The 13,865-nt window shown below is 43.0% G+C and overlaps 1 protein-coding gene across 1 annotated transcript; it reads left to right on the top strand.

The window, feature by feature from the left end:
- The first annotated feature begins 7,775 nt into the window (after nucleotides 1–7,775).
- On the top strand, nucleotides 7,776–13,630 carry LOC309542230 (hyaluronidase-4-like). Its single transcript, XM_082240883.1, has 3 exons — nucleotides 7,776–8,675; nucleotides 10,080–10,169; nucleotides 13,094–13,630. Exons 1-3 carry the CDS (start codon nucleotides 7,794–7,796, stop codon nucleotides 13,523–13,525), a joined length of 1,404 nt encoding a protein of 467 aa, XP_082097009.1. The 5' UTR covers nucleotides 7,776–7,793; the 3' UTR covers nucleotides 13,526–13,630.
- The last annotated feature ends 235 nt before the right edge of the window (nucleotides 13,631–13,865 follow it).

Below are 13,865 nucleotides of genomic sequence, written 5' to 3'. Positions count from 1 at the left end.
GTACCTCAGGTTAAGAGAAGTTTCAGGTTAAGAACGGACCTCCAGAAGGAATTAAGTTCTTAACCTGAGGTACCACTGTACTGGCTAATTGTACAATTCTATACATGTCCATTCAGAAGCAAGTCCCAGGGAGTTCATTGGAGTCTGCTCCCAGGTTATTAAGTTCACAGTTTCTACTATGAGAAAGTAATACAGTGGTACCTTGGATCCCAAACGCCTTGCGAGTCGAACATTTTGGCTCCTGAACGCCGCAAACCTGGAAGTGAGTGTTCCGTTTTGCGAATGTTCTTTGGAAGCCAAATGTCTGACACAACTTCCGATTGCATATAAGAAGCTCCTGCAGCCAATCAGAAGCCGCGCCTTGGTTGTTGAACGTTTTTGGAAGTCGAACAGACTTCCAGAACGGATTCCGTTCGACAACCAAGGTACGACTGTACCTTATAAAAAGACTCAGCACCTGAAACTGATTGAAAATGATACCTTCCCAAAGGGTTACACATACTGTATTAGCAATCGCACTCTAAACATATTTTTTTTAATGAGACACTTGCAGAACACAATTCGTTAGGAAATCAGATACAGCTTTTATGTAGGGAACACATTTCTCTTTACATTACAGGAAAAGTCATTTCCTGTCAATCTGTGCCAGGTTCAGAGAGTGGGAGTGTTTGCAAATACAGGTTGTGCTAAAAATAAATTGGAAATGATAGTTTTGCATACAGAGAATGAGAGTCTGGAAACAATTTGGGGCTTCGGGAAAAAGCAACAACCATACCAACCTAAGCTTCTATAAAACACGGTCACTCCAATCAAGATAAGGATGCAATAAGGATTCCATGCATAGAACATCTGCTGGATTCAGATCCATAGGCAGAAACTAGATGTGCATTAGATGCCCATTTGAATGTGCATCTGAATGAAGCTGTTATCCATCTGTACTGAGTTACTTTCTATGGGCTTCAGGGAAGAGTGTTTGCCTTTATTGCATAAGATGAAGTCATTACCTCTTTATATTTTTATTGCACAAGATCAAGACATTACCTCTCTATATTTCAAGAAACAGCAATACCTTTTGCATAAGATTCAGGAACTGCTTTTCTATATTTAAAGTGGCAACAGTACTTTTTAAATTTCCTGTTAACAGCATAATACATATGCCATTTTCACTGCAAGGTCATTTGTTACTTGGCAATCACATTCAAATTCCCCTTGCAAGCACTTATGCTACGCCTGCCATTATGTCTGGAATTTTCCAGATATTGCCAGGATTTGTCCACAAAGAACAGTGTCTGGGTGGAATTTTCAGAAGTTGGTTAAAATGTCTGGGGAAACCAGAAGTGGGGTTTTTTTTTGGTGAATTTCCTTAAAAAATAGCTTAAAAACTTCAATTTTTACTTTTTTGAAATATGGCAACCCTAATATGCACATTTGCAGCTGAGGTTTTCTATCTTTATTGGGCCTCAGTAGCTCCTCAGCCGCAGGGAATGTCATCTGACTCAGTCACCATGGGGGATGGTAGAACCTGCCAATTTCACTTTGAGAATTTCCAGTTTCCCCCATCTTAAATCCAGTCCCCCCTCCACAGTTTTTCACCTTTTTGTAGCAATTGACAATTAAAAAATAAAAAAAATAAAAACCTTTATGAAAACACATTAGCATTTTAGTACGAATTTCTCATAAAAACATTTAGGTACCCAGTTTTGACAAATCTACATATTTTTGCAAAGCAATTCCCCCTAATATAATGCGTTTGTGCATGTTCTTTTCACTCACCTATGCATTTATATGCATGCACATTTTAACCCATTTGTACACATTACTTGGCTGGGGAATTGCATTGCAAAATTCATAGAAATGCAAATCTCAAAGGTTAGCTGTGTTTTTGGTTTACTCAGAAGTATTGAGCTCAATGGGACTTTCTCCCAAGTAAGTATGCATAGGTAGCTTTAATTTCTATTGAACTCCTACTTCTTTAGCAATGTTTTTCTTGGCTAGTATAGGCTCACCTAACACACACAGTTATTATTTCCTTCTTGATCTGTACTTTTAATTGTAGTTTACCCCCCTTCTCCATTTATTACACTCTGGAATGTCTCTCTGCCCTTATTCCTTATTCCCTTAGAGACCTCACCCCTAAGCAGAAGATTAGTCTTTGCTCTGCTTAGTTCCTCCTGTCACTTAGATTAACCTCTAAGCCACATTGAATTTGGAAAATACTTCTTAGTTTCAGCTGTGTTCCAGTTTCCATTCCCATGGAAAAGACCACACATATGCAAAACTGCACGATTTACTGACACTCTCTTTTACTGTATGTAGTAGCAGAAATTAAATCAGCACCCATGTTAAATTGAGATTCCCTATCACTGCCAATTAGGGACGCGTGTGGCGCTGTGGATTAAACCACAGAGCCTAGGACTTGCCGATCAGAAGGTCAGTGGTTCAAATCCCTGTGACGGGGTGAGCTCCCATTGCTCGGTCCCTGCTCCTGCCAACCTAGCAGTTCAAAAGCACATCAAAGTGCAAGTAGATAAATAGGTACCGCTCCAGCGGGAAGGTAAACGGTGTTTCCTGCGCTGCTCTGGTTTGCCAGAAGTGGCTTAGTCATGCTGGCCACATGACCTGGAAACTGTACACTGGCTCCCTCGGCCAGTAAAGCGAGATGAGCGCCGCAACCCCAGAGTCAGTCACGACTGGACCTAATGGTCAGGGGTCCCTTTACCTTTATCGCTGCCAATTAAACTACTGAATAATTTCATCAACTTCAAGTGTATAACTCTGGATTTGTCTAGTTGTTCAGCTGGTACCTAACCTTTGAGAGATTTTTTTTTTTTGGGGGGGGGAATCTCTCATACACATTTTGGAATGATTATAATTTTTCCCTAGTCACAAAATGCTAAGCAGACTTGCATAGTGTGGTGTAGTGGTTAAGAGCGATAGACACATAATCTGGGGAACCAGGTTCGCGTCTCCGCTCCTCCACATGCAGCTGCTGGGTGACCTTGGGCTAGTCACACTTCTCTGAAGTCTCTCAGCCCCACTCACCTCACAGAGTGTTTGTTGTGGGGGGGGAGGGAAAGGAGACTCCTTCGGGTAGTGATAAAGCGGGATATCAAATCCAAAGTCTTTCCTCCTGCTCCAACAGATTTTTTTCAAACACTGACCTGCCATTCCCCCCCCCCCCATTATGCTGGGCTACATTAATATTACTTCCTCTTGCTAAGACAATTGTTCTTGCAACTACTTCTAGATGTGAATAATGCATAGCGATGCCGTGAGCTTTCTGCACATGCAATGAAGTGATGAGCAGATAACGACAAAATGCCCTAATGGCATAGCACGGCAGTGAATGTCTTGCGCCCTGAGGCTCGAGCACAACAGGGAGAAGTTACTCACCTCGAGGTTATGCAGTGAACAACTGATGACTGATAATAGGAAGCCGCATTGTTCCAGGCTATGAACAGGAGCATTTGGATAGGAAAACGAAGCAGCACATGATGATTCAGGCAAGATCCTTTGTTGTGGTTCAAGGACCCGACCCCCGCGATGCGAAATGAATACACAAGGACGCATGATATAAGGTTAATGGGCATGAAAAGGCCATAACTTTATTGGTTACAGCAGTGAAAAGGTATTGGCTTAGGCATTGGATCTCACAAACAAGTGGGTTTATACACCAGTAGGTGGAGCCTGTTGATGCTAATCCAACTATAGACTCCCCCCTGATGTCACCGAGGGTCGTGCTATGGCCTCCCGCCAAGCAGGCATCGGACAGAACACACGACCGCCAGATTCTTTTAACGGAATACCCAAAAATTGAAGGCATAGGCAATGGCCACACCTAGCCCTTCGACACACCACAACACATTATTCCAATGCTTAACCTACCCACCAATACCACAAAACTTGTGACGATTGCTACGAGGTAGGCGAAAAAACCAAAAAGCGTAATGCCAAATGGAAAAAATTCCTACCAGGCCCCCTAGACAACCAGGGCGACCAACCTAAGGTCCATAGCAAGGCCAATGACCTAAGCCCTAACTCTAAGGGAGTGGAGGGTGGGTGACGACGGCGAAGAATGAGGCCGGGGAGAGGCTGGCGCCACAGCAAAAGGCTGCTGAACACGCCCCCTCTGAGGCACCTGGTTGGAAGCCTCCAGAGGGGCGTGGGCGCCAGCCAGGTGAGGTGGAGGCAGGGGGCTATGCCCCCGCTAGGGGCGGTGCTCGGGCTCCCGCCCACAACCACTCCCCTCTCTTCCAGGGAGGAGAGTCATAGGTAAAAGCTATCAATAACATTCCACCATTTTTTGATAAATCAGGATCTTATCCCCAACATAGGCTCTATATCCCCAACTCTATAAAGTTGAGGTGTCTTCAGCCCCCCCACATGTCTATTGAGATGGGGCTGAGCTCCCCAACCCCAATCTTGAGGGGCAGAGGAGGCTCCAATCTTGACTTCCTCCCTATGGTTGGCCTCCTCTACCCAGCCCCTTTCTTACAATGGGGCAGCTAGGACTGTCCAGAGTGTCCCGGGGGTGTTATATCATGAGGTTGGGGTCCTCACAAAGTTTCCTGGAGTGGCAGCGAAAGTATGGCTGCCCTTTCCAGCCCTGAAACAGTGCTGTCTGTTATGTATTAAGTGGTCTGTGATTGATCACTGTCTCTCAAAAGGTCTCCGCCTCTCTCCTGGTCCAGTCTCCAGGGGTTCATGAGTGCCATCACACCTTGACCCTGGTTGCCCCTCCTTCAAGCTCACTTCTGCAGCAGGACCAGTTGCGACAAGGCCAGGGAGGCAGGAGATGAGCCAATGTAGGGTGCAACTTGGCGCCTCCTATCCCCATGAGAAGCCTCCTATCTCCTCACAAGAAGAGAAGACTCCCTGAAAAAGGCCCTGATGTTGGAACAAAACAAACAAACAAAAATCCTTCCAGTAGCACCTTAGAGACCAACTAAGTTTGTTGTTGGTATGAGCTTTCGTGTGCATGCACAAAGATGGAGGGCACAAGGAGAAGGGGATGAAAGAGGACGAGATGGATGGACAGTGTTCTTGAAGCCACTAACATGAATTTGACCAAACTGCGGGAGGCAGTAGAAGACAGGAGTGCCTGGTGTGCTCTGGTCCATGGGGTCGCAAAGAGTCAGACATGACTAAATGATTAAACAATAATAACAAATCCCCAAAGTGTGTGAGAGATTTAAACCTGTTGCTCGAAGACCAATTTAAAGAACACTTAAAAGCATAGTTGGGTGGAGGGTCTTCTGTTTTTAGGACAATTCATACACAGCCGCCACACAATTTCTCCTTCCTGTTAGGAACTGCATTATACCAGCGAGAAAACCAGGTTAGAAATCTTATGAGTGGAGAAAACAACAACTACTGTTATTGTTATTTGCCATTTGAAAGCCAAGGCACGGCTTCCAATTGACTGCAGAGCTTCCTGCACTTAACCGGAAGCTGCAGAAGCCACAGCGAACGTTCGGCTTCCAAAAAAAGTTTGCAAACTGGAACACTTACCTCCGGGTTTGCGGTGTTCGGGAGCAAAGCCATTTGACAACCAAGGTCCCACTGTTTTTGTCACTTACTACAGAAAACATCCCAAGCAATTTACAGTGGAACCTTGGTTTTTGAATGTAATCCATTCTGGAAGACCGTTCGACTTCTGAAATTTCCAAAAACTGAGGATCAATGGGCGGTTGGCAAAATCCATTGAAAAAATGAAGACTTGCAAGGCACATTCGAAAATGGAAGCAATTACTTCAGGTTTTTCGGCGTTCTGGTTCTGAATCGTTTGGCTTCCAAGACACTCGAAAACCGAGGTTCCACTGTATAGTTTTATAAAAGCATACAAAACTATGGCGGCTTAACAGAGAATTGTCCATGGTTAACAATCCAGTTAAATTTAGGGTTGCTGTGGCCTTTGAGGAGATTTTTATCTAGCCTTCTGTTGGAGAAGTGAAAAATGATTCCTTCCCTTTCACACCCATTGCCTGTCTCATCATAAGGACTCCTGGGTTTGCTTCTTAAGGAGGCAGCACTCAACAGTCCCAGGAACTCCTCAGAACTCCTCCACCTTTTAAAAGTATATTTTTCTCGCTGGATTTGATCTAGGAGATCTTACAGCCGCTATTCTATCAAAGCAGAATTCATTACCTCCCAGCGCCATGGATGACCAAAGCAAATCTCTGCAGTTAGCTACAGTTTATCCCGTGCAATCGATCACCTGTGATGAAGTCTGGGGAAATGGATGTAAGGGGGTTGATAGCAGTCGGAGCAAAAAGCAGAAGATATGGAGTTGACTATGAGCTTATAATGGGAGGAAGGTTGCACTATGATCCCACAGACGGCAAATGACATCGCTTTAAATTATTACATTTTCCTTTGGGTGTTGTAGATCAATTCCTCTTGACAGCTGGGTAAAAAATTTGATCTATTTATAAAGCTCAGATGATGTTATGCTTGCTTGTAGCTACTCCACCCTGACATAACAGCAGAGGTCATAGTCGTTCGCCAGGGGCAGTTCTGAAAATGTTTGTTTTCTGTTTCAAAACCCAGTGTTAAAAAAGCCATATATTTTTAAACAGAGGCATTCCTGTGCCACTTTGGTATGTTATTACTGTTTAGTAAGAACCCAAATTAACAGAAACCCATTCATCTAAGTCCAAACACTTGTCCTTAAATAGCTTTGTTTTATTTAAATGGCAGATGAAATAGTCTGGCAGTGACATCCAGTGGCAAAATTGAACAGCTACAACTTGGTGTGGAGTAAAGTGCCGCGATTTCTAGGCCCGGATCTGTGACTTTCAGGCATGGGTCCAAGCAGGGTTTGGGTTTTTTGTTTTGTCCTACCACCTTCGCTGGGGAAATCCGCTTTTTACTGCTGAATTGGAACAATAATTGGGTTTTCTGCAGATTGACACCAGTTCCGTGGTAAACAGTGGGTTTTCCCAGGGAAAGCGGCAGGTCAACCCCCACCACAAAACCTTGCTCAGACCTGTGCCTAGTTATCACGGCAGAAATAATTTTGTTTATTTGTGTTTTAAAAACATGTTTTCATATATGTTGGAAGCTGCCCAGAGTGGCTGGGGCAACCCGGTCAGATGGACAACAACAGAATATGACATCCCTATTTCCCTCAGATAAATGTTGGAGGGTATTCTATTTTCCAGGGACAGTCGCAGGTTTACAGAAGCCATCCTGGTTTCTGATTTGATCCTGGAATGTCCCGTTTTTCCTTAGGACATCCCTATTTCCGTTGGAGAAATATTGGAGGGGAGGTCTCTATTTTCATCAGACAAATGTTGGAGGGTATGCCAATGGCCCATTTTCTTTATAAAATTATTACTATTATTATTAATTGAATTTATATACTGTCGTATACCTGGAGGTCTCAGGGCGGTTCACAGAACAAAATCAGAATATAAAACCACAAAATATATAATCAAAATAAAAACAACCCAATAACACTCCCCAAAAACCCATCACATTTTAAAAGAGCATAGGATGTCAATCAAATCAGCCATGATACTCTCCTGAAAGTTTCTGAAACTGTGGGAGCCAAAGATCACCTCTGGCTTAGGTGTTATATTCAGCTTTAGATAGGTTTACTGTTTTAGATAGTTTTTGTAGTTCTTTATTGTTATTGTTATTGTTATTGTTAATTCTCATTTTATTTTACTTTGCACTTGGTAAAGTTAGGAGATGTACTTGCAAAAGCTTCTCCTATAACGACAGCCATATTGAAAACCCAAATATTGCTATCTATTATCCAGCAGGTCCACTTCACAACTTGGATACATATGACATTTGTGTGGAGTTCTACTTTTGCCATGAAGCCAGCTCAGCTCCCTGTTTTCCGAAGGAAGCCTTTTGTAGCGGCCTGGAATGCACCGACGGATCATTGCTCCATCCGATACAACGTAACAATTAACCTGGAAATGTTCCACGTGACTGGAAGCCCGTTTGCCAAAGCGAGAGGGCAGAACGTGACGATATTTTATGTCAACAGGCTAGGATATTATCCATGGTACACTCCACAGGAAACCCCTGTCAATGGCGGCCTCCCTCAGAATTTCAGCTTGCAAATGCATCTGGAAAAAGCTCTCCAAGACATTGACTACTACATTCCTGATAAAGATTTCACTGGGCTAGCAGTCATAGACTGGGAACACTGGAGGCCGCAATGGGACCGCAACTGGAATACAAAGGATATTTACAGGAGGCAGTCGAGAAAACTTATTTCTGAAATGCACGAAAATGTTTCGGCAAACGCCGTTGAGCGTCTAGCTAAGCTTTCCTTTGAGCAATGTGCTAAGGCTTTCATGAAAGAGACAATTGAGCTGGGGATTAAAAGTAGGCCCAAGGGTCTGTGGGGATACTACTTGTATCCTGACTGCCACAATTACAATTTACATGACCAGAACTATAGTGGTTCCTGTCCAGAAAATGAGGTTTTGAGAAACAATGAACTGTCATGGCTGTGGAACAGCAGCGCAGCCCTGTATCCTTCCATTGGCATTAAGAAATGCCTTGGAAACAGTGAAAATATCTTACGCTTTTCACAGTTTAGGGTGAACGAATCTATGAGGATTTCCATGATGACATCACATGGCTATGCTCTCCCAGTATTTGTATATACCCGACTAGACTATAGGGACGAACCTTTGCTATTTCTTTCCAAGGTAAGCTATTTGGGGGAAAAGTAGCAACTGCTATGTTAGACCTTATACTAGGTTTAGTATAAGGTAAAATAAAAAGGTAAAGGACCCCTTTACCAGTCAAAATCCAGTCAAAAGCGATTATGGGGTTGCAGCACTCATCTCGCTTTCAGGCCGAGGAAGCCGGCATTTGTCCGCAGACAGCTTTCCGGGTCATGTGGCCAGCATGACTAAACCGCTTCTGGCGCAATGGAACACTGTGACGGGAACCAGAGCGCACGGAAACACCGTTTACCTTCCCGCTGCAGTGGTACCTATTTATCTACTTTCGCTGGCGTGCTTTCGGACTGCTAGGTTGGCAGGAGCTTGGGCAGAGCAACGGGAGCTCACTCCGTCACAGGGATTCGAACCGCTGACCTTCCGATCGGCAAGCCCAAGAGGCTCAGTGGTGCAACCCCATAGTCGCCTTTGACTGGACTTAACCATCCAGGGGTCCTTTACCTGTTTAGTATAATGAGTCCTGAACTAGGAAAACCTTCTTCACATTTTACCTCGGCCAAGAACTCAAGAGATGGACTTAAGCAACAAATTATTTTTCCACCATAGCCATGCATCTTTAATAGGGGTATAATAATAATTTTGGCTTTTGTAGAACAAACAAACAGAAAAAAACACCTTTAGATAATGTCTGCGAACTGCTTTATATGTTCAGGGGAAAAAAATATATAAATGCTAAGCATTATTTCACATTTCACAGAAAGGCTTAGTGCATTAGACTTGGGCATATAATCATTTATTTGAGTTGACTGTGTTAACAAACTTCATTTTGCACTCTTCTCCAGAGTATTTAGACTGTTACAAATTGATTTTTAAACCGGGGTTTTTACTACACTGGGGTAATAGATGAGAAGAGCCTATTATATGCCTTTGTTTGCTATATTTAAGGTAATTCCAGGAAGGAGTGAAGATTTTGAGTGTTGCAGTTCGCCCCAAGACCTTCCAATACAACAACAGGCCTCCTGCTGCATTATGGGAAATGTGACCCCAGAGTACAGAAATACAAGGGGGCATCCAACTAAGTCATTATTCCAGTTTTACAATTCTAAAAAAGAAGGCCTATGCGTTAGCTCATAATACTTGGATTATTATTTTCTTTGATTTTTGAAAGAGACAAGTAAACCTACTACTAGGCTGTAGACTAGTTCCCACACTATGGGGCCTCCAATATGGCTTCCAGGGTCACCAAGCACTGCTGTGGTGCGCATGATGTCATGACTAGGCTGTAGACTAGTTCCTTGAAGAATAGCCCCTTGTCCACATGGCCCATTTATCAGTTTTTTTAACTACCTGTTTTCCCATCTTGAGCAAAATTTGTTGAGAATAAACAGTAATAGACACTGATGATGTTTCCTTCTGTTTCCAATATAGCAAGATCTTGTTAGCACCATTGGAGAAAGCGCTGCCTTGGGAGCTGCGGGAATTGTTATTTGGGGAGACATGAATTTAACGTCATCTGAGGTAAACCCATGCCTTGATTCTTCCTTGAGGATATTATTTAATCTAGTAGACAGAATTTCTATTGTATGCCATTCGATTTCATTTTATTTATCTTTTGAGGTGCAGTTTATCTGACAACTCATCCATAGCTAGCTGGTCAATAGCATAAGGAATTTCCTCTTGGCTAGGATGTGTTCATGGGTCACCAACAGGAAGGAGAGAGTGGCTGAGTCTAGGAGCTGGATCTAAGTTTTGAATGACTGTTTCTGTTTACGAATTGACATGTCTTTTTGCCCAGATGGACAGGTACTTGAAGTAAGAGAAGATGACTTTCTTCTTATAGTCAACAAGGCAGGTCATCTGCAATACAGTGGTACTTTGGCTCTCAAACTTAACCTATTCCAGAAGTCCGTTCCAAAACCAAAGTGCACTTTCCAATAGAAAGTACTGCAAAATGAATTAATCCGCTCCAGACTTTTAAAAACAACCCCTAAAACAGCAATTTAACATGAATTTTACTATCTAACGAGACCATTGATCCATAAAATGAAAGCAGTAATCAATGTACTGTACTATTATTTTCTTACCTGCATTGATGATAGTCATTGTTCGGATGGGGGGCTTTTATCCATTTCCACAGTCACACAATCAATCAATCAATCAATCAATCAATCAGTAGCTGAACTGGGTTCCACACAGTCACAAAAACAAATTAACCAAAAAAGCCTCAAAAACAAAAATGCAAAATAAATAGCAAAAACAAAAGCGCCAAACCTAATCCATTCTGGAAGTCCATTTGACTTCCAAAATGTTCAAAAACCAAGGCACACCTTCTGATTGGTGCAGATGCCCCGGAAACAATAATAACAACCGCATTGGACATTCAAAACTTTCAAAAATCGTTCAAAAACCAGAACATTTACTTCCAGGTTTTCGGAGTTTGAGAACCAAAGTGTTTGAGAACCAAGGTACCACTATATAGACTTTAATTGCTTCCTGCCTTATTCTCCACTTCACTATTAATTGCCCCTACTTCCCTTACTTCCATATATCATCTGTTATCTAATTCCTTTAGTTTACTTAGCTTGGATTGATTTTTCCAGCCCTATCTTCTAGAACAGAGGTAGGCAGCCTATGGTCCACCAGATGTTGTTGGGGTCCAACACCCACCAGCATGGCCAATGGCCATGGATTATGGGCCTTGTAGTCCAGCAATATCTAGAGCAGTGTATCTCAAAGTTGGGTCTTCAGCTGTTGTTGGACCACAGCCCTCATCACCCTTAACTACTGGTCCTGCTAGCATCCAGAGGCAGCGTTGTTGTTGCTGTTGTTGTTAGATTTTCATCCCACTCTTCCAAAGAAGCCTAGAATAGCAAACAACAAAGCAATCAAAGCAGTACCTTGTAAAAATACACACAACCCCCCCAAAAAAAATTACCTCACAAGTAATAATTTCAAAGTTGTCAGAAACAATCTCTGTCAGCCAACAAACTCTAGGGGTTTTGATTTCTGCCTAAATGTTACAATGCACCTTCCCAGCATTCTGTAAGTGGGGCCCACTACCAAGAAGGCCCTGTTGTGGGTCAATCAATGTCAGGGGCGCCGACTTGAGCCCCAGGTTGTGGGTGCCCAGTGGCGCATGATGTGACATCATGACATCACATTGCGCCGTGATGTCATGACATCACGCGCACCACAGCAGTGCTTGGTGACCCTGGAAGCCATATTGGAGGCCACATGACCCGGAAGCTGTACGCCGGCTCCCTCGGCCAATAAAGCGAGATGAGCGCCGCAACCCCAGAGTCGGTCACGACTGGACCTAATAGTCAGGGGTCCCTTCACCTTAACCCTGGGTGCTGAGCAACCACAACAAAAAAAATTGTGGCTGCTTGTGCCCCAAGGACTCCCTATAGTTTAAGGTTACCAGATTTTTTTCAATGAATCTGGTAACGCTTTTCAACTTCAGTTGAAGGAGATAGATTTTGTCAGGGACTGATTATAAATCCGGGGACTGTCCCTGGGAAACAGGGAAGTCTGGTAACCTAGTTGGCACCAGTGATCAATGCCATCTGGTCAGCAATTAGTGGTGGCACCACAATAGGATCCCCCTGCCAATTCTAAGGCTCAATATCTTAAGACCTGAGCTTACAGTGATACCTCATGTTACAGATGCTTCAGGTTACAGACTCCGCTAACTCAGAAATAGTACCTCGGGTTAAGAACTTTGCTTCAGGATGAGAACAGACCTCCAGAACGAATTAAGTTCTTAACCCGAGGTACTACTGTATAGCATAAGGCTCCTATAGTTTTTATACCTGAGTAGATGAGATAATTTAAACAAGTGTAGCTTGTCATTCCTTAGCGTTGCAGGGGTACAAAAAGTAAAAAACAACAACACAAGATAGTAAAAAACAAAACAAAATGCTAAGTATTGAACAGTACTGAACAGCAAAACAGATATGACATAATCAAACCAAATCAGTTGTGATCTTTGTCTAAAGAGAAATCATACTTTCCTTTTATATCCCATCCTCACCCACCCTCCACTGTGTTTTCTTCTGCACTATTCATAATGTTCACAATGAACATAGCTAGACTTCCATCTTCTGTATCTTCAAAATTGCCTAGAACAGGAAATTTCAGTAGCTGCAGCTTTCCTCACCCTTTAATGCCAAGCATTGCCTGCCAAAATCATTTTTTCTCCTCAGCGGCTAAGGAATCAGGAGACTTGCTCTTCCTTATGTAAGAGCATCCGATTGGCAGGAGAAACGTCAAATTCATCTGGAAAGACATTGTTAGAAATCGAAAAGTTTCTACTGATCTCATGGGCTTTTGAGGTGTCATGCAATATAGGCACCATTTTACTATGCTGAATTGATGTGAATTGAGAAGGGCATGCCTTCACGCAATTTGCAACCTCTTATTTTTCTTCTTGCTCCGTCCAGGTCAACTGCACAAAGGTGAAACAATTCGTTGCTTCCGAGTTGGGCTTCTACATCATCAATGTAACCAAAGCGGCCGAGGTGTGCAGCTGGCATCTTTGTCACAACAACGGGAGGTGTGTTCGAAGGAACTGGAAAGCCTTAGATTACCTCCATTTAAATCCTCAGAACTTCCAAATAGAAGCGTCAGGCGGCCTGGGCTTTACTGTAAGAGGGAAAGCATCACCTGTTGACCTTCGAATAATGGCAGAGAAATTCGCCTGCCATTGTTACCAAGGGTTTGAAGGCGCTGATTGCAGGGAAATGAAGACTACGGGCAGCCAACCAGGAGATTCTGCCAATTTACTCCCATCTGGAATAGTAGTTGTGATAAATTTGACTTCTTTAATCTTTTTAATGCCTGAGACTTCTGTCCTAAGAGTCAAATTGCAATGAGAATGAGACCCTCAGAGATCTATCACATCAGAGGAATTAAAAATCAATTGCCCTATGCATTTTTACCTCTGAAGCAACATGCAGAGGACGGTAGGCACAGACAATATTGAGCAAGATAAAAACTTCCTTGCATGTATCATATGGAGAGATTAAAAGATACCAAAAACACCATTGGCTTGCAGAAATGTCTGACAGTGTCACAAAACTATTAATGTGATAGAGGTGATCAACACAACAAGTCATTGCCTATTTTTTTTCCAGCTGAAACCATTTCAGACAACCTGATGAAATGTGTAGACTAGCTGTCCACATTGGCACAATTTTTTTTTTTGGGGGGGAG

Source organism: Podarcis vaucheri (genome assembly GCF_965113315.1).
Source record: "Podarcis vaucheri genome assembly, chromosome: 10".
In the NCBI taxonomy this organism is placed as follows: Eukaryota; Metazoa; Chordata; class Lepidosauria; order Squamata; family Lacertidae; genus Podarcis; species Podarcis vaucheri.
Note: the sequence above shows the minus strand (reverse complement) of the source record. Positions and strands in the feature narration are given on the sequence as shown.

Excerpts from the sequence above, each read along its gene's own strand:
- LOC309542230 (XM_082240883.1), top strand. The coding sequence starts at position 7,794 with ATGACATTTGTGTGGAGTTCTACTTTTGCCATGAAGCCAGCTCAGCTC. Across the intron at positions 8,676-10,079 it reads CTTTGCTATTTCTTTCCAAG|CAAGATCTTGTTAGCACCAT; the intron begins GTAAGCTATTTG and ends TTTCCAATATAG. Across the intron at positions 10,170-13,093 it reads TGAATTTAACGTCATCTGAG|GTCAACTGCACAAAGGTGAA; the intron begins GTAAACCCATGC and ends TGCTCCGTCCAG.